Source organism: Phacochoerus africanus, chromosome 1, assembly GCF_016906955.1.
Source record: "Phacochoerus africanus isolate WHEZ1 chromosome 1, ROS_Pafr_v1, whole genome shotgun sequence".
NCBI lineage: Eukaryota > Metazoa > Chordata > Mammalia > Artiodactyla > Suidae > Phacochoerus > Phacochoerus africanus.
This window is the reverse complement of record NC_062544.1, coordinates 245,934,774-245,954,190: the sequence shown is the minus strand read 5'-3', so window position 1 is coordinate 245,954,190 and position 19,417 is coordinate 245,934,774. Positions and strand designations below refer to the sequence as shown.

Here is a 19,417-nt window from a genome sequence, read left to right as displayed (position 1 = left end):
GAACCCTAGTACACTGTTGGTGGGATTGTAAATTGGTGCAACCACTGTGGAAAGCAGTATGGAGATGCCTCAGAAAACTAAACATAGAATTAACATTTGATCCAGCAATCCCACTCCTGGGCATCTATCCAGACAAAACCACTACTCGCAAAGACACATGTACTCCAATGTTCATTGCAGCACTATTTACAATAGCCAAGACATGGAAACAACCTAAATGTCCATCAACAGAGGAGTGGATCCAGAAGATATGGTACATATACACAATGGAATATTACTCAGCCATCAAAAAGAACAAAATACCAGCATTTTTAGCAACATGAATGGACCTAGAAATTATCATACTAAGTGAAGTCAGTCATACAATGAGACACCAACATCAAATGCTTTCACTGACATGTGGAATCTGAAAAAAGGACAGACAGAACTTCTTTGCAGAATAGATGCTGACTCACAGACATTGAAAAACTTATGGTCTCCGGAGGAGACAGTTTGGGGGGTGGGGGGATGTGCTTGGGCTGTGGGATGGAAATCTTGTGAAATCAGATTGTTATGATCATTATACAACTACAGATGTGATAAATCCATTTGAGTAATAAAAAAATAAATAAATAAAAATTTTAAAAAAATTTAACTGAGGATTAAATGACCACATCAAAAACATATCACTTTCCAAAGGCAATGATTAATGGTAGCAATAAATTTAAGGACATATTTATATTTCTCAACTTAAAAAAAAAAATTTACTGTGCTATTTCCTCCCACACTGTGAAATCTATATGGTCTCTGTCCCCACCGCATATTTTAAGTCATTCTTGAAAACCTGTAATAAGATGCTCTAGTACATTTCAGAGCTACATAAGATCCTTGATTAGGGGGTTTCCATCATGGCTCAGCAGTAACAAACCTGACTAGGATCCGTGAAGACACAGGACTGATCCCTGGCCTTGCTCAGTGGGTTAAGGATCCAGTGTTGCCCTGAGCTGTGGTTTAGGTTGCAAACGTGACTCAGATCCCGTGTTGCTGTAGCTGTGGCTTGCACCTACATCTCTGATTTGAACCCTATCCTGGGAACTTCCATATGCCACAGGTGTGCCCCTAAACAGAGTCAAAAAAAAAAGGTCCTTGATGAATACACCTTGTGATCTTTGAAAATTCCTAAACTCATACATACTATAATAGCATATGCTACCCCACAAAATTCCTTGAAATAGAACCCCAAATTAATGAGCTCTTAATAACATTAAAATTAAATAAAGTAATAAAATATTATATATATGTTACAGTTTAAATCTTTTAAAAAATTGGTCATTAATTGAATATAACTGCAATACTATGGTGAAGTTGGTTAATAATAAATCTGCTTATTCTTGGGGCTTATTTCAATAATGTCTATCTGAAGTGATGGGAGACTAGAAATGGTGTGGGGGAGTGTATATATATATATTTTTTTTTTTTTGTCTTTTTGCCATTTCTTGGACCGCTCCTGCGGCATATGGAGTTCCCAGGCTAGAGGTCAAATTAGAGCTGTAGCTGCCAGCCTACACCAGAGCCACAGCAACGTGGGATCCGGGATCCACGTCTGCAAACTACACCACAGCTCACAGCAATGCCAGATCCTTAACCCACTGAGCAAGGCCAGGGATCGAACCCTCAACCTCATGGTTCCTAGTCGGATTCATTAACCACTGAGCCACAAAGGGAACCCCGGGGAGTATATTTTTCAGTGAGTGCATGAGGAAATAAAACATCAAAAATCTCAAATGGAGTATAAATAGTTAAAAAAACTATTTTAAGATTATTATTGATTTAGGCAAATTCACAGATACAGAAGTAGGGTTGGAGGGTATCAGGGGTTGGGAAAGGGAGTAGGGGGAATTTATTATTATTTAATGTTTACAGAGTTCTTTTGGGAAACATTTTGGAACAGAATGGCAATAGTTGCATTACTGTATGAATGTAATGAATGCCACTGTACACTTAAAAGTAGTTAAAGTAGTGTATATTTTGTCACAATAGAAAAATTACTATTGACTTGATTGGTTTTAGTCATGGTATTAAATTCAATTTGAAATGTAAAAAAATTTGAAGGAGGATATGAGATCATTTGTTTATATCTATGATTTTTTTAAAAAAATCCCTCTAATAGGTCTAAGCTGCCCGAGGCACACATGGCAGCATGCTGGAGCCAGAAGGATGATGTAATCACGAGCTGCAAGGGGCTCCCCCAAATCCACAGGCGTTGACATTACTAATCAGCATTTCTCAAGGCTTTAGAGCTTATTACTTGGTTATAATGATATTTTCTTTTACATGTATTTAATTACAACAGAACTAGACCATTTCCTATTGCACAATAAAGGATACTCTGATATAGACACAGAAAATCATTGAAAAGCTTCATATAAAACTGAAAGTTTCTAACAATCCTTGTTTTAACATCTGTGTGGTTTTTTTTGTTTGTTTGTTTGTTTGTTTGTTTTTTGTCTTTTTAGGGCCACACCCGCAGCACATGGAGGTTCCCAAGCTAGGGGTAGAATCCAAGCTGTAGCCACTGGCTTATACCACAGCCACAACAACATGGGATCTGAGCTGCATCTGCAACCTACACCACAGCTCAGGGCAATGCTGGATCCTTAACTCACTGAGGGAGGTGAGGAATCAAACCTGTGTCCTCATGGATATGTCAGATTCACTTCCACTGAGCCATGACATGAACTCCACCCAAGTGATTTTTAAATCTTGTCTTTCTTTGTGTATATTTTTCTTTCCCACTTAAAGTTCTCTGTATCTTTGAATTTTAATGATGTGAAAATGTATTTATTTTTTTTTATCACAAATGGGAGGTCTCCAATTCATATACAGTTTAGAGGGCCAAAAACCTTGCATAACACAGTAAACCTAAAGACCATGTGTCTTAAATACTTTTAATCTGGAAGGAAAACAACCATCACCCAATGATCAAACTATATCATGGATTTTACCATCTTAGAAAATCTGATTGTTGAGGTCAAACAAATCAATGCTTCTCAAATCAAAACAGGGTGCAAACTCCCCTTCTCCACCACCAATGATACCACCAAAACACTACCTTCACAATACTTTAATGTGGGATTGTATCTGTAGCCTTCAGGGCATTCGCATTCAAAGCCTCCTGGGATGTTCTTGCACACAGCTGTGCCACAAATGCTTGGCTTCACAGAGCATTCATCCACATCTATAAATGAAACCAGTATATTAAAAAACATTTTTCCCATTCCAGAAGATACAAGCAAAGAACCCCTGACTTCTGTTTTCTGGATCTAGTTTTGTATATCTAATGAGGCAATAGAGTGGCCTGGGAATAATATTTAGTATTTTAAATACGTTTTTTTTTATACAAACGCATAGGGAATCTGGTGTTTGCCATTTCCTTTGTAGTCACATATAAGAAAAAAAAAGGTTAGTTGTTGTTCTTATCTACTAAGTTACGTATGAAAATAAATGGAAAAAGAGACTCATCATATTCTTAATATGTATCCCTAAACACGTTTCTAAAATATGGCCTTAAAGGCGTATATACTGTCTTATCACAAATATTAAAAAATAAATATGAGATGGTTCATCAGTCAGGCTTTACTTTGGGAATGGATAATAACTAAATCTGCATACTATTATTATGGCTTCAAGTATCCAAGAGTGGTTCAAATTTTTTTGTCTTTTTTTAGGGCTGCACCCACACCATATGGAAGTTCCCAGGCCAGGTGTCAAATTAGAGCTATAGCTGCCAACCTACACCACAGCTCACAGCAACACCAGATCCGTAACCCATTGAGCAAGGCCAGGGATTGAACCTGTGTCCTCATGGATACTAGTCAGGTTCGTTACCATTAAGCCATGATAGGAACTCCAAGTGATTCAAATTTAAAATGAGATTGGGCAGGGAACTATATCTGCATCTTATAATACCAATAATGGAAGAAAATGTAAAAAAATAATATATGTATTCTCTTACATGTATATAAATGAGTCACTTTACTGTACACCCAAAACTTACACAACATTGTAAATCAACCATATTTCAATAAAAAAAAATTTTTAATGGGATTGGGTAAGGTCTCAAAGTATTAATGTATTATGTTCATTATGCAGCTAATACAACATAAATTTTAGTGCTAAATTAACATTCCAGAAATTTCAGATGTATTTATTATATTACATAGTAGAATAGGAGACAAAGTATTGGTTGCAACTAGTTACTAAATAAGCACCTGTGAGAAAAACAGAACAAGTGACAGAAACAGTTCAATGGAGATATTATTAGTGAACTCTTCTCATCTGTACTCTCTGAGGAAAGACAAACTCAGAATGAAAAATGGATTTTCTGCTCTAAAAAGCTGAGAGTTTAATTTTTCCACAGACTAATAGGCAAATTTTCAGACATTTCTCTATTTAAAATAACATGCACAAAAATAAATGAATCAATCTCCTGTGGTAAGTGAATTTCTCTATATCTTAACTGTATCAATGTTAATATCCTGGGTGTGATAATGTACTATGGTTTTACAAGATGTTACAATTGGGGGAAACTGGGTAAAGGGTACATAGGATCTTTTATTACTTCTCCCAATTGCAAGTGAATTTACAATTTTATTTACTGCAAAATAAAATACTTGATTTTTAAAAGAGCTAAATTTGAGGCATATTACAAACCAAAGGAATCATTTAAATCATTGGTATAGGTTATAGCACATACATTTTATGACTCTCCACTGACATCTAATGTCTGATGAAAAGTTTTATTCTTTCATTTTTAGACATTTACTGTCACACATAATTCCAAGCATATCTACATTTCAGCAAAGGCCCTATGTAACAGTTCTACATTTTATTATTTAGGTATCATGGATAAAAGACTATATAAATAAGCACAAGAGAACTTATTTTCTGATCATCAGAGACACTCTTATAAGAGAACTTCTTGTTAATGTATATTAATGGATATGGATTAAATACCTTTAAATTAAAAAAATAAATTACAAATTCTTAGAAGTACAGACTATTCAAGTATTTAGGTGTAGAAGTATGAATCGATATTATTTATTTATGGAATGCATATGGTATGCAGAATTATGATGGTTTTAAGATGAGGAGAAAGAGGAAAGTGAAGAGGAAGAAAGAAAGAAAAAGACATAGGAGGAGAGGAATGTGTGGAGGAAGGGTGAGAGGAAGGATGGGAATGAGGGAGACAGGGAGGAAGGAAAGAAAGAAGGGAGGGAGGGAAAGAGGAAAGGAAAAAAGAAAGAAAAATTTGTTCTTAGTTTCTAAATGCAAAATTTAACTCTAGGCTGGAAAATTTCATTTTTAATCATCCACATACCTAGCACTTATAATCGAAGATATAAAAATGGCCATTAAAGTAGTCTAATGGAAAAGACATTAGGCAGAGAGAACAAACTTATAATTTGGGAGGAAGAGAAGCATAATAAGAAACAAAAGATATACACTAGTAAAATGACCTGTGAAAAGCTAAACTAGCTGACAGAAGTTATTTAAATCTGAAGTTTTAAAAAAGAGTTATGGACTTCCCATCCTGGCGCAGTGGTTAACGAATCCGACTAGGAACCATGAGGTTGCGGGTTTGGTCCCTGGCCTTGCTCAGTGGGTTGAGGATCTGGCGTTGCCGTGGGCTGTGGTGTAGGTTGCAGACGTGGCTCGGATCCCGCATTGCTATGGCTGTGGTGCAGGCCAGTGGCTACGGCTCCGATTCGACCCCTAGCCTGGGAACCTCCATATGCCGCGGGAGCGGCCTAAGAAATAGCAAAAAGACAAAAAAAAAAAAAAAAAGAGCTATGATCAGTGATGTAAATCTTAAATGTATAAAGAGAAAGAAAACCAGAACTTCTTTTTCAAAATCACAACAGGAAAAGGTGAAAGATGAAGGGTTTATACTGGAAATTAGAGAGGTATTTCTGACAAGAAAATATAAAATACAATGAAATAAGTTATTAAGGATTGTGGTGATTTATTTGTAAGCTGTTTATCTTACTGCAGTAAAGGAAATAATATTATAGTGTCTGAAAGAAAAAGGATAAACACTGATTTTTGCAAAGACTGTAGCAGGCAAGGATGGGTATTGAAACTTTACTGTATCACCATGCAAGGAAATTCTTCATTAAAATGCATACACGTGCATGTACATACATACACACACAATAAGAAACCAACAAAACACTCTACAAACAATAAAATACAATAAGAAAACAAGAAAATACTCTGTAAATAACAAAAATCTCCTATAAATAATAAACTAAAAGGCAGCTCCTTAGTATCACAAGTTTTCAAGGTGGATAATAATGTATATTTATTATAAGCACTTATAGCCCAAGAGTTTTCCATGAATTTTCCGGGGAAACTCCTATAACTGAATTTTGCTCTCACACAGTAAATACTATTTTATTCTACCTTCTTACTCTTACCTTTGCAGTCCTTTTTATTTGAAAGCATAATAAAACCACTTTTACAGGAACAGTGGTAACTTCCAGGTGTATTATCACAAATCTGGCTGCAACCTCCATTTATATTTGCAGGATCTTTGCATTCATTTATATCTAAAAAGGGGGAAAAATTATTTTTAAAGAAATAAAGCCTTCAAAGAAATTTTCAGGAGGTCAGTCCAGATGAACTAGCTGGATTTGTTATACCTACCCAATTCACACTTCTCTCCTTCCCAACCTGATTTACAAATGCAAGTGAACATAGCTTGGCCATCTTTGCAGGTCAAATATCCATCTTCATTGCATGGCAGAGGATTACACTGATCTGGAATGGCTGCAGGAAATATACATCTGTTTAATTTTATCACTTGCCACAGTAAAATAGAATTATATATCCTTTAATAGAAATCCTGTGCACAAAGTCTATGATCAATGGAAAAAAAGTACAATTCCTTCCTTTAAATAATATTTCATTTAGAAAGCAGTGAATCCATTAGACAAATCTTTATTTTGCAAAAGGGAACTACTTTTATATTTGTTAATATATACTGTACTTTTTTATAACTCATTTGATATTCTTTTATATATATTATCTTATTTGATCCTAAAACAATTCCATGAGGTAGACAGAACGATAAAATTACTCAGTATCAATGGAAAAACAGGAGACTTCCAATTTGGACTAAAAGTAACAGGAACCAGATTTACCCTCCTGTTTTAAATAGAATTCTGCAAGTCCATCATTTTCTTTTCTGTGGAAAGGTTCATTAAAAAAGAATGTCTGTGTAACTGGGTCATCATGCTGTACAGTAGAAAACTGACAGAACACTGTAAACCAGCTATAATGGAAAAAAATAAAAATCATTATATGAAAAAAAAATTTAAATAATAAAAGGAGTTCCCATCGTGGCACAGCGGAAATGAATCCAACTAGGAACCTTGAGGTTGCAGGTTTGATCCCTGGCCTCGCTCAGTGGGCTAAGGATCCAGCATTGCTGCGAGCTGTGATGTAGGTCACAGACGTTTTATCTGGCGTTGCTGTGGCTGTGGCACAGGCAGGCAGCTGTAGCTCTGATTTGACCCCTAGTCTGAGAACCTCCATATGCCGCAGGTGTGGCCATGAAAAGAAAAAAAGAGAAAAAAAAATAATAACAAAATAAACTCTCAACAAAAATAAATAAATAAAATAAATTTTAAAAATTTTAAAAATAAATCAATAAATAGAAATCTGGTCAAATGGTTTTCAGACATTGGGCAACAGGTAGCAGAATATTGTGATTCCTAAGGAAAGGACATAGTCTTCATAAAATGTCACAGCTCTTTGTCACTATCTCAAATGATATGTTCATTTGCTTCTCGATTTGTTTGTGGTGTCTCTTCCCTCACCAGACACCGTAGTGTTCCCTGGCTCCTGCATATTTCCACATTTGTTTCTTTAGCCTTCCTAGTTGACTCTGCAAGTTCCTTCCATTCTTCCATTATATTCCCTCTCCTCTTAGCCAGAGGGATTTCTATTGCTTGCAGAGAAAAAAATTTTTAAGCCTAACTAAAACCTAATTAAAAAACTTTTCAAAAAATGTCCTCATAAAATCACATCTTTTGAAAAGTAGGAGTTCTCGTCATGGCTCAGTGGAAACAAATCTGACTAGGAACCATGAGGTTGTGGGTTCAATCCCTGGCCTCACTCAGTGGGTTAAGGATCCAGTGTTGCTGTGAGCTGTGGTGTGGGTCACAAATGTGTCTAGGATCTGGCATTGCTGTGGCTCTGGCGTAGGCCGGCAGCTGTATCTCAGATTCGACCCCTAGCCTTGGAAATTCTATATGCCATAAGTGCAGCCATAAAAAGCAAAAAAAAAAAAAAAAAAAAAAAAAAAAGTAGTAATACATTAGGTGGTCATTAAAATGGCAGCACACAGGCTAATTAGAAAATCATCAAATTATTTTTCTGTTCTTTAAAATTAAATTAAAAAAAATATAGCACCAATTAAATATACACATTCTGGCAAACTGTTTTACAGCCAACTTTAACCTATGTATAGAAAATGCTGATACATGAGAATCTTCACAATGCCAATGCTGCGTGGTAAATAGTCACTGGACAAACATCACAATTTACATGTTGCAATTTCACCTTTTTCCTCTCTGACGTTCAGTGGGGAAACTGATAAACTAGAGACAAATCATCTACCAAAATTATCACCAGGCCTATGTGAACTTCAGAGGGAAAAATGTAATTTGATATCGCCACATTCATGTTGTTGATGCCAAAAGATTGAAGAATAAAACATGACTCTTCTTTGATCTATTAATCAACTGTAACAGCTGGTCACAACTACATGATTATGCACAACAACCTAAGTAAAGCTGTTGGGAATAAAATCCTGAGGTCAATGACCAAAAGCTTAGCAAACAAGAAACGCTGTCCAATTTAAACATTAGGGGGGAATTTTACTTTATGTAAAACAATATTTACAACTGAAAAACATTTCTCCAAAGGCATTTTAAGAATGCCTCCTTGATGGGTCTATAGTCCTTCAAAGTGCTCATTTGTTGATTTTAAAACATTAGTTATATTTCTATGGGTTTGCCTTACTTGTAGGTTTTTGTTTTGTTTTGTTTTATAAATCGATAGTAGAGGTGTTTACCATTGACACAACTCCTTAGGTCAGGGTAAGCATTAGTTGACAGCCGGGCAGCAGTAAATAATCCAGCACGGAAAGAGCCAAGACAAGCTGTAAATACAAACAATGCAACCTTCTTAGAGAGTAGAGACACTTTCTTGATCTGAAATCATGGCAGAAATCATCCAAAGAGGTAGAATATTTATGCTTCTGTGGACTTACAAGATTGAGCATTCAAAATGATAATGCTAAATGTTTCCATCCACCTTTTAGAAAAATTAAAAATCTACAAGCAAGACTGCAATAAATACAGAATCAAGAAAAATAGATTTCTAGAAGTTTCTCTTTGGAGAAGAACCTTAAAGACAGAGGTGAATAATATCTTGGATTAGCAGGAAAATTTACTGTCACATAAATCTTGTTCTTAAGTCTGTGGCAGAGACTTAAAGTTAACCTAAAATCTGTAAACCAGAGCCTGATTTATAAATTGTCTATAATTAAGTCAACAGAATGAGTTAGTATTTCTGGTTGCTGTAGGCAACTTCCAAGTCTTCCAAAGTTGCATAAATACTAACTTAATAATATTTATATATTGCCTCAATATTACAAAGCAGGTTTACTTTATTTATTTTATTTCTCACTACAACTCTGTGAAATTAGATATACTTCTAATTTATTTCTGGCAGAAACAACAGCTGGAATAATAGAAATAAAATATGTACAGACATTTGGAGTTTCCGTAGTGGCTCAGCAGTTAACGAACCCGACTAATATCCACAAGGATGAGGGTTTGACTCCTGGCCTTGCTCAGTGGGTTAAGGATCGGGAATTGCTGTGAGTTGTGTAGGTTGGAGATGCTTGGATCCCGCATTGCTGTGGCTGTGGCATAGGCCAGTAGCTACAGTTCCAATTAGATCCCTCCCTGGAAACTTTCACGTGCTGCAGGTGCGGCCCTAAAAAGACAGAAAAAAAAAAGACAAAAATATGTACAGACTTTAAATTCCCCAGGGGTCATTTAGTGCTAAGAATATAAAATTTCTTAATAGACACTGAAGACAACATTATATGTATCAGTTCATTGTATAGATATTCACCGACGTACTAAAAAGGTGGTGTTTTGGTTATCTTTTGCTGAGTAACAAACAAACTCCCAAATTAGTGACTTAAAATAATCATTCTGACAACAAAAAAAAAAAAAAAAAAAAAGGAGTTCCCATCGTGGCGCAGTGGTTAACAAATCCGACTAGGAACCATGAGGTTGAGGGTTCGGTCCCTGCCCTTGCTCAGTGGGTTAAGGATCCGGCGTTGCCCTGCGCTGTGGTGTAGGTTGCAGACGCGGCTCGGATCCCGCGTTGCTGTGGCTCTGGCGTAGGCCGGTGGCTACAGCTCCGATTCAACCCCTAGCCTGGGAACCTCCATATGCCCCGGGAGCGGCCCAAGAAATAGCAACAACAACAACAACAACAACAAAAAGACAAAAAAAAAATAATCATTCTGTTTTGCTTATGATCTGGGAATCCAATATTTAGAAAGGGTTTGGTTAAGCTGTTGTCCCTGCTGCTCATGGAATCAGCCAGGATGCCTGGGACTGGAAGATCACCTCCTGGATGGTTTTTCACTCACATGTTTGACAGCACAAGGTTCCTGGCATCTCTCTCTTCATATGGCATGCCATGCTTCAGCGCTTCTCCATGTGGTTGAGTTTCCCTGAGGATGCAGTGATAAAGTGGCACTACTTTCATGGTACCTAGCTTCCAAGAGGAAGAAGGCAGAAGGTGCCAGGCCAATAAAGAGACACTGTATCACTTCCACCATAGCTAATGATCAAAGCTGTCCCAGGGTCCACCCAGATTTGGGGGTCAGGGAGGATAGGAAGGATAGATTCCATATAGTAGTGGGGAAGAAAGACTTCAAGGGAGAATATATTTCCTTGCCCTTTTCAGCTTCTAGAGGCCACCTGCATTTCTTGGCTCATGGACCCATTCTCATATCACTCCCAGCTCTTGTTTCACTGTCATATATCCTACTACCAACTCTCCTGTATCTCTTATAGAAAGACATTTTTGACTAGTTTGGGCCCAGATAATCCCAAGATAATACCCCCATCACAAGATTTTTAACTTAATCAAAAATAACATATAAGTTGACATTCAGAGGTTCTGAGGATAGGAGGGGGTCATTATTTAGCCTACCACCAATATTTGCGCATAAAAACACTTTACATCATGGTGATCTTTCTGGAGGCCCAGTGGGATCTAAAGCAGCCTTAGGTCTTAAGTATTCTTTCTCTGAATTGATTTGCAGTATCATCTTTACCAAATATTAGGTTGCCATATATACATGGGTCCTGAATCACCCACTCCCAGAGTTCTACTAGGAATGTTTCATCAGGATCTTTGTAAGAAATCCTCATTTTGCTCCTCTGAACAAATCTGACAATGAATAACAACCAAAATTTGAAAATCCTTAAGCTGGAAGTCCAGGTGAAATGCTTCATATGGCAATTAGGACCCCAAGCCAGACTACAGAATAGGTTTAACCCATAAAAAGTCCCTTATATATGGATCTATTCTAATATATGTGACTATGGTGTTTTTTTTGGAAACCAGTGTTTAGAATTACAATGTGGAGAACCAGCTGCATGGCTGCTCCAAAGCACTGCAATTCAGATCCCTCACATTCCCCCTTCTCTTTCTTGCTGCACAACAGGAATGGATTCAATCGGGGAGAGTGAATAAGAAGGTGAGATTTGGAGAGAGACTGTCCCAGCTTTTGTAGCCTGAAGCAGAAGCTCTCCTACGAAATGGAAATTAGGGCCATCAGTGAGAAAAGCCTAAGAAAAAGGCACTTTCAAAAGAAGTTCCAGTGGTCAGGATAGGACATCCTAAAAAGAAATTTTCATTCTAGACAGCTCCAGTTTGACCTCTAGACTGGGAACCTCCATATGCTGCAGATGTGGCCCTCAAGACACACACACACACACACACACACACACACACACACACACACACACACACACACACACACATAAAAGAAGTAGACCTTCAAAAGTCCTCAATTTTTCTAACTATGTATAGAGACAGATATTAATTATATGGTATAAGAATTTAATTTTGTTGCAGTTAAATTTACCAATTATTTTGCCTTATGGTTACTGCATTTGAAGTATTTTTTCCCCATGCCACTGATCACAAAGATACTGTATTCTCCCATGTTTTTTCTTTTTTTAAATCTTTTTGCTTTTTAGAGCTGCTCTTGCAGCATATGGAAGTTCCCAGACTAGGGGTTGAATTGGAGCTGCAGCTGCTGGCCTACACCACAGCCATGGCAACACTAGATCCAAGCTGCATCTGCAGCTCATAGCAAGGCCGGGTACTTAACCCACTGATCAAGGGCAGGGATTGAACCCACATCCTTATGGATACTAGTTGGGTTCATTACCACTGAGGCACAACGGGAACTCCTCCCATGTTTTTTCTTTAATTTCATAGTTCTAATATTTTTGTCTTTATTCTACCTAGAATCCACTTTATTTTTAGTGGTAGTTAGGAATCCAGGTTTATTTTTCTGATTATACTTAGCCAGTCTCCCTGACACCATCTTCTAAACAATCCATAGGGATTTACAGTATCATCTTTACCAAATATTAGGTTGCCGTATATACATGGGTCTGTCTTTGAACTCCGCTAAATTCATTAGTCTACATATACTTTCAACACAATAATATGGCTTACTTTCTATAGCTTTGTATTATTAATATTTTATGAGATGTTTTCTCCTTTTATGCTACACTTTGTGTTTTGACATTTCCTCTTTCCCTTTTTTTCTTTTTCTTTGATTATTCTCGCCAGAGGTCTCTATTTTTTCTGTTTCCTTATTTTTTGTTACTTGGGATTTGCTCTGTTGAACTTTTAAAAATTCACTTGATTTAAATGCTTAGATCATTTTAAAAATACTCCAATCTGCCCTCTTACCACTGCCTCATCAGTTAACATTCCGGGCTCTGCACACACACTAGGTCAAATCATCCTTCAATCTACCCATGGGTTTCTCACATTTCTTGTTTTCATTTTAATTTGTTATTATTGGTGCCTGGAATGCTACTGTTTCTCTCGAGATGATTTTAAGAGAAGTCAGCAGTCTGAGCCAATCCACCAATTTGGTAAGAACTAGAAACTAAAAACTATTTCTGATGTTTATATTTTGGCTCGGAATTTAGCATTCTTCCCAAGAAGTTTTTCTCCCATTAATTTAATCATCCATTCTATCGGGTAATATTTCAAAGGTCCACACAGATGGTAGAATTATTTATTCTACTTTCTAAGGAACAGAACACAAACTTCTCTTTATATAATAAAATTCAGAGTATTTGTGTCCAAATTCCATGCTTTCAGTGCAGTACATGGAATATATGGATAGACTAAAGTAGTTTCCAGACGCTTACAACTTTAAATCCAAACACTGTCCAAAAAGGATGAGTTAGTATTAGTGGTCTAATTTCTTGGGTGAACTTATCTCACTGTAAAGAGCTACCAGCATGAGCTGTGGTGATTAGTAAAATTACTGTTAGGTTTACCAGAGACAGGATAATAAAGGGTTATAGCTCCTTAGTTAGGACCACTGGCCTACAAAATATACACATCAAATGACAAAAAAGTTTAACTTAGAGCATTTTTTTCCTGTTTTCAACAGCAGAATTCATCACATATACTTATAACTACATAACGACGAAAATATAAAATGTGAATCAAAAAATAAATCATGGAGTTCTGGTCGTGGCTCGGCATTAATGAAACTGACTGGTAACCATGACATGGGTTTGATCCCAGGCCTCACTCAGTGGGTTAAAGGATCCTGCATTGCCATGAGCTGTGTAAATCACAGACAGGCTCGGATCCTGCATTGTGGTGGCTGTGGTGTAGGCCAGTGGCTACAGCTCCAATTTTACCCCTAGCCTGGGAACTTCCATATTCAATGCGTATGGCCCTAAAAAGCAAAAAAATAAAATACAATAAAATAAAAAATAAAAGAATCATAATAAAAAGTATATTTTTGTTTCATTATATAAGTCAATTAAATAATAATTCTTCACATTTGAAGAAAGTTCCACATGGTAAAAAAAAAAAGAAGAAGAAGCTATGTGTACTTATTTTGTATTCTCAACAGCTCTGAAGTTAGAATCTACATGTACTTATTTTGTATTCTCAACAGCTCTGAAGTTAGTTATAGTGTGACTTAAACACAGAACCTGAAAAGTTAAATAAGTTGCTTAACCTTTACACAGCAGAAATTTTTAGGTCTGAAAATACAGCCCACATCTTATTATTATTACTACTTTATTTTAGGACTTGGTTTTTCTATCTTACTAAGAAATAAGTTAGGCAAAGAAAACAGAAAGTTGTACAAAGACAGAGAAGAAGTTGAAGGGAATAGAAGAAAAAGAAAAATAATTTCTCTTAACTTTTCCAAAACACATAATGTTGGATTAAAATGTTATCTTTATCTAAACGTACTCTGTGATCAAAGGTGTGCTGTTTTCCAGAGTGTTGATGCCTACAGAAACAGACTTACTACATAGACCTAAGAAACAAGGATTTTAATACCGGAGTTCCCGTTGTGGCACAGTGGTTAACAAATCCGACTAGGAACCATGAGCTTGCTGGTTCGATCCCTGGCCTTGCTCAGTGGGTTAGGGATCTGACGTCGCCGTGAGCTGTAGTGTGGGTCACAGACACGGCTCAGATTCTGCATTGCTGTGGCTCTGGCGTAGGCCGGTGGCTACAGCTCCAATTAGACCCCTAGCCTGGGAACCTCCATATGCTGCAGGAGCAGCTCAAGAAAAGGCAAAAAGACCAAAAAAAAAAAAAAAAAGGATTTTAATACTTATTTTTAAGGTAAGCTTGTAATTTTTAAAGACCAAATATTATCTATTTTAGTTACAAAATATTAAAATTCCTACCTAACATGGAGAGACAAATCTTCTTGATATTCCATCTTTTCTTCACATTAACAGTATAAACTCTTGCTTTTGATTTAGAAAGCGGGGAGTGAAAGTCTAACTTTACAAAAGAAATGTTTTTCATATCTATATTCCATTGCCCTTTAAAGACATGTAGCAAAATATTTTAGAAAAACTTGAATTTTCACGTCTAGACATAAATAATACCACTGCACAATTTTTATAACATCCTCTTTCCAAATCCAAACTAAACTGGTTAAGTCTGTTGTTAGCAGCTAGGGAAGGGAAGGGAAGAAAAGAAAATGAGACTAGAGGAGAAGTCAGGAAGGAAAAATGAAGAGAATTAGGATGACATATTTCATGAAGTGTTTTGAAAATATGTTGTTGTTGTTGTTGTTGTTGTTGTTGTTGTTGTTGTTGTTGCTGCTGCTATTTCTTGGGCCGCTCCCGCGGCATATGGAGGTTCCCAGGCTAGCGGTCTAATCGGAGCTGTAGTCGCTGGCCTACGCCAGAGCCACAGCAACGCGGGATCCGAGCCGCGTCTGCAACCTACACCACAGCGCAGGGCAACGCCGGATCCTTAACCCACTGAGCAAGGGCAGGGACCAAACCCGCAACCTCATGGTTCCTAGTCGGATTCGTTAACCACTGCGCCACGACGGGAACTCCTGTTTTGAAAATATTAACTCATTTTATTTCTTGTTAGAATTATTAGATAAATTGTTACTATCCATTTGGTAAATTGGAAAACTATAGCTCATGGAAGTTAAATAATTTTAAGATCTTGTATGAGATAATTTTTGGGTTTGAATTAATAAAAAGAAATTGTAATAAGTCAAATGGAAAACACTCAGAAGCCCAAGAACAGAAATGGATCATGCTATGTGGTTCTAAAGAAAGATACCACTGAAACAATGCCCTGCAGTTGAAGAGAAGGTGAAATGAGGGGCAGTGTATTATAGCTGGGTCTCCTTGACTCAGAAAGTGCCACACAAATAAGATTCACACTATTGTGGACACTGACAGAAGAGCACCCACTGCAGGATCTATGAAGAAGTTTTTGGTTCAGCAAAGCCTTCTACTCAATGATGTTGGGCTCTTATCTTGTTAACTGTCCTGAAGGGTTAATATAAATACATACCATCATTTCAACAGAAGGCTCCTTAGGAAAGGGGGAGAGGTATAAGGAGTCCCCTGTCGAAAGATGGTCTCAGCAATCTCTGTATGGGTATTCAGAAACAAACAAAAACAAAGAAAATGGTACACCCTAAACTGTAATTTAACCCTCAAATTTCAAGAGAAATGAGAGTTTAATAGAAACAGTTATTTGCAAAATCATATTAACAATTTTAGGCTACACAGTTATAAATGTAAATCAAAATACATTTCTACTTTTTTTTTTCAAGGAAGATTTACTTTTCATTTCTGCAGGCTTTGTGGCTTCCCATTGGCCAGCATGAGTTAAGTAGAAGAATGCACAGATGGGGAATACTCTGAGCACCCCTCTGTGGTCTGGACCTACAGAGAATCTCATCAGAAAGAGAAGAACAAATGATTCCCCACTTTCATTCTTTGGAAATGCTGGCAAGTCTCCCAAAATAGTAATATAATATTTTTATATTTTCTTAAAATAACTGACATGTAGTTGGGATTATCTAATCTCTTTAGATAGGGAAATGCCACCTCACTCCTTGAGAGCACAGAATTGTATCCCAAAGCAAAACACGCGTAGGTTATCACAGGGAATAAGGACATGGTGTAGGAAAGAGGGAGGTTATTAATTTCTATTAATATTTAGATGAAAATTATTTATGTCATAATCTCAGGAGAGTGTAGAGATTTTTCCCTTCATTAAAAGATAACCCATGGAATAAACAAGGTCCTACTGTATAGCACAGGGAACTATATTCAATATCCTGTGATAAACTATAATGGAAAAGAATATCAAAAAGGATATTTTTTTTTGCCTTTTTTGTTTTCGGGCCACACGCGTGGAATATGAAGGATCTCAGACCAGGGGTCTAATCAGAGTTACAGCTGCCAGCCTATGCCACAGCCACAGCAACACAGGATCTGAGCCATGTCTGTGACCTACACTACAGCTCACTGCAATGCTGGATCCTTAACCCACTGAGCAGTGCCAGGGATGGAACCTGCAACCTCAGGGTTCCTAGTTGGATTCTCTCTTTTTTTAAAATTTATTTACTTTTAATTTTTTTTATTTTTTGCCTTTTCTAGGGCTGCATCTGTGGTATGTGGAGGTTTCCAGGCTAGAGGTCTAATCAGGGCTGAAGCTGCCAGACTATGCCAGAGCCACAGCAACACAGGATCCGAGCCGAGTCTCCAACCTGCATCACACTCACGGGAACGCTGGATCCTTAACCCACTGAGCAGTGCCAGGGATCGAACCTGCAACCCCATGGTTCCTAGTCGGATTCGTCAACCACTGCACCACGACAGGAGCTCCCCTAGTCGGATTCTTTTCCATGCACCATGACGAGAACTCCCAAAAAAGAACATTTTATATATATACGTATATATAACTGAGTCACTTTGCTGTACAGCAGAAATTAACACAACATTGTAAACTTCAATAAAAATTTTTGAAAAAGATAACATGAAAATTCATGTAGTTGTTAGACAATGTTCTAGTACCTGAACATAACTTTGCATCAGTTCAATGACTCTTTATGAGAAAGACAAGAGAATAAAAAAACTAAGAGTTAAAATGTCAATAGTAATTAGAAAAATCATTCCAAATTTGTCTACATGTCTTTAAATAAAATGACAAAAATTTGCATCCAGAACGAGACATTACTCCCACAGCTAATGAAATAGTATTTGATGGCAAACATACAGATAAAGGGTTGGATTTGACCATGTTTTTTCTCTTCCATTTTTAAGATTATATGATTGAGATCTTTTGAACTTACCTAAATACGCTGGATAAAAATATTCCTAGAAAAAAAGAAAAGAAAAAATATATCTAATATATCTTAGCAAACCTAAATTTCACTACAGAGTTGATACTTAATTTTAAAATGTGTTTTACATTAAAGATGTAAATAAATTATATATAACTGTCATTTCCACATTACAATATTACATTTTTTAAAGTGAAATGTACACCAGGAATAGATGACTAAGAACATTAAGCTAGGAGTTCCTGTCATGGCTCAGTGGAAACAAATCAGACTAGCATCCATGAGGACAGAGGTTCGATCCCTGGCCTTGCTCAGTGGGTTAAGGATCTCGCGTTGCCATGAGCTGTGGTGTAGGTCACAGACGCAGCTTGGATCTAGTGTTGCTGTGGCTCTGGCATAGGCTGGGGACTACAGCTCTGATTGGACCCCTAGCCTGGGAACCTCCATGTGCCATGGGTGTGGCCCTAAAAAGAAAAAAAAAAAAAAAGAACATTAAACCAATAAGATGCTTAGACTTAAAGCAATACTGACTGATTAAATCATGTTTCAAAAGCTTCTAAACTGAAAATAGGTTCCACTGAAGATGTTAAATGTGACCATATATGCCCCCGTTTAAATTAATTAAACCTTTTAATTTTCCATGATAATTAGATACCCATTTTACATCATGCCGATTACACTCACCAGATTCAATGCTGAATAATAGCAACATGATTTGAATTGAAGTTGACATTTATCTCTTAGCATCTTACATACCTATAAATATCTTACTTATAAAATGGTTATGTACCAAGAATCTGTAAATCAGTAATTTGGACTACGGAATTCACTTTACCAAAAGGAGAAAAATTTTTTAAATGATTCTTGATGGTAAGCATTCCTGTCATGGCTCAGTGGTAATGAAACTGACTAGTATCCATGAGGATATGAGTTTGATCCTTGGCCTCACTTGCTGGGTTAAGGATACAGTGTTGCTGTGAGCTGTGGTGTAGGTCACAGACAAGGCTTGGATCCCGTATTGCTATGGCTATGGCTGGCAGCTACAGCTCCAATTCGACCCATAGCCTGGAAACTTCCATATGCCACAAAGGCAGCCCTAAAAACCAAAAAAAAAAAAAAAGGAAAAGCTCCTAGGCTGGTTCACAAAAGTCTTCTTAAGCCATAATATACCTAATAAGCAGCATGAATAGCACAAAAACTCCTCATGAGAAACAAATATTTCTACACAAAAACAGCCTCAAGAACATAACCATCCAGGACAGAGTTAAAGTCCTCCCACCTTCCTCCTCTCACATGTAAACCTACACAACACTTACCTATTAGTTTATAAGGATGGGCTCTTCCACTAAGCAATTCAGACAGCAGTGTTGTCTACTATAGAATAAAAGCGAGGAGGATAGGCAAAGATGAATAAGTTCAAAAGGAGATGATGTAATG

At 36.9% G+C, this 19,417-nt stretch overlaps 1 protein-coding gene across 1 annotated transcript in view; it reads right to left on the bottom strand.

Annotated features, from left to right (window-relative positions):
* Nucleotides 1–19,417, bottom strand: part of PROS1 (protein S) — a 78,896-nt gene that overhangs the window by 33,574 nt on the left and 25,905 nt on the right. The window contains exons 3-7 of the mRNA XM_047794331.1: nt 17,990–18,014; nt 9,122–9,208; nt 6,688–6,810; nt 6,459–6,590; nt 3,092–3,217 (exon numbers count right to left, since the gene is read on the bottom strand). Of these exons, the coding sequence (XP_047650287.1) occupies nt 3,092–3,217; nt 6,459–6,590; nt 6,688–6,810; nt 9,122–9,208; nt 17,990–18,014 (493 nt within the window). The remainder of the gene's footprint in view (nt 1–3,091; nt 3,218–6,458; nt 6,591–6,687; nt 6,811–9,121; nt 9,209–17,989; nt 18,015–19,417) is intronic.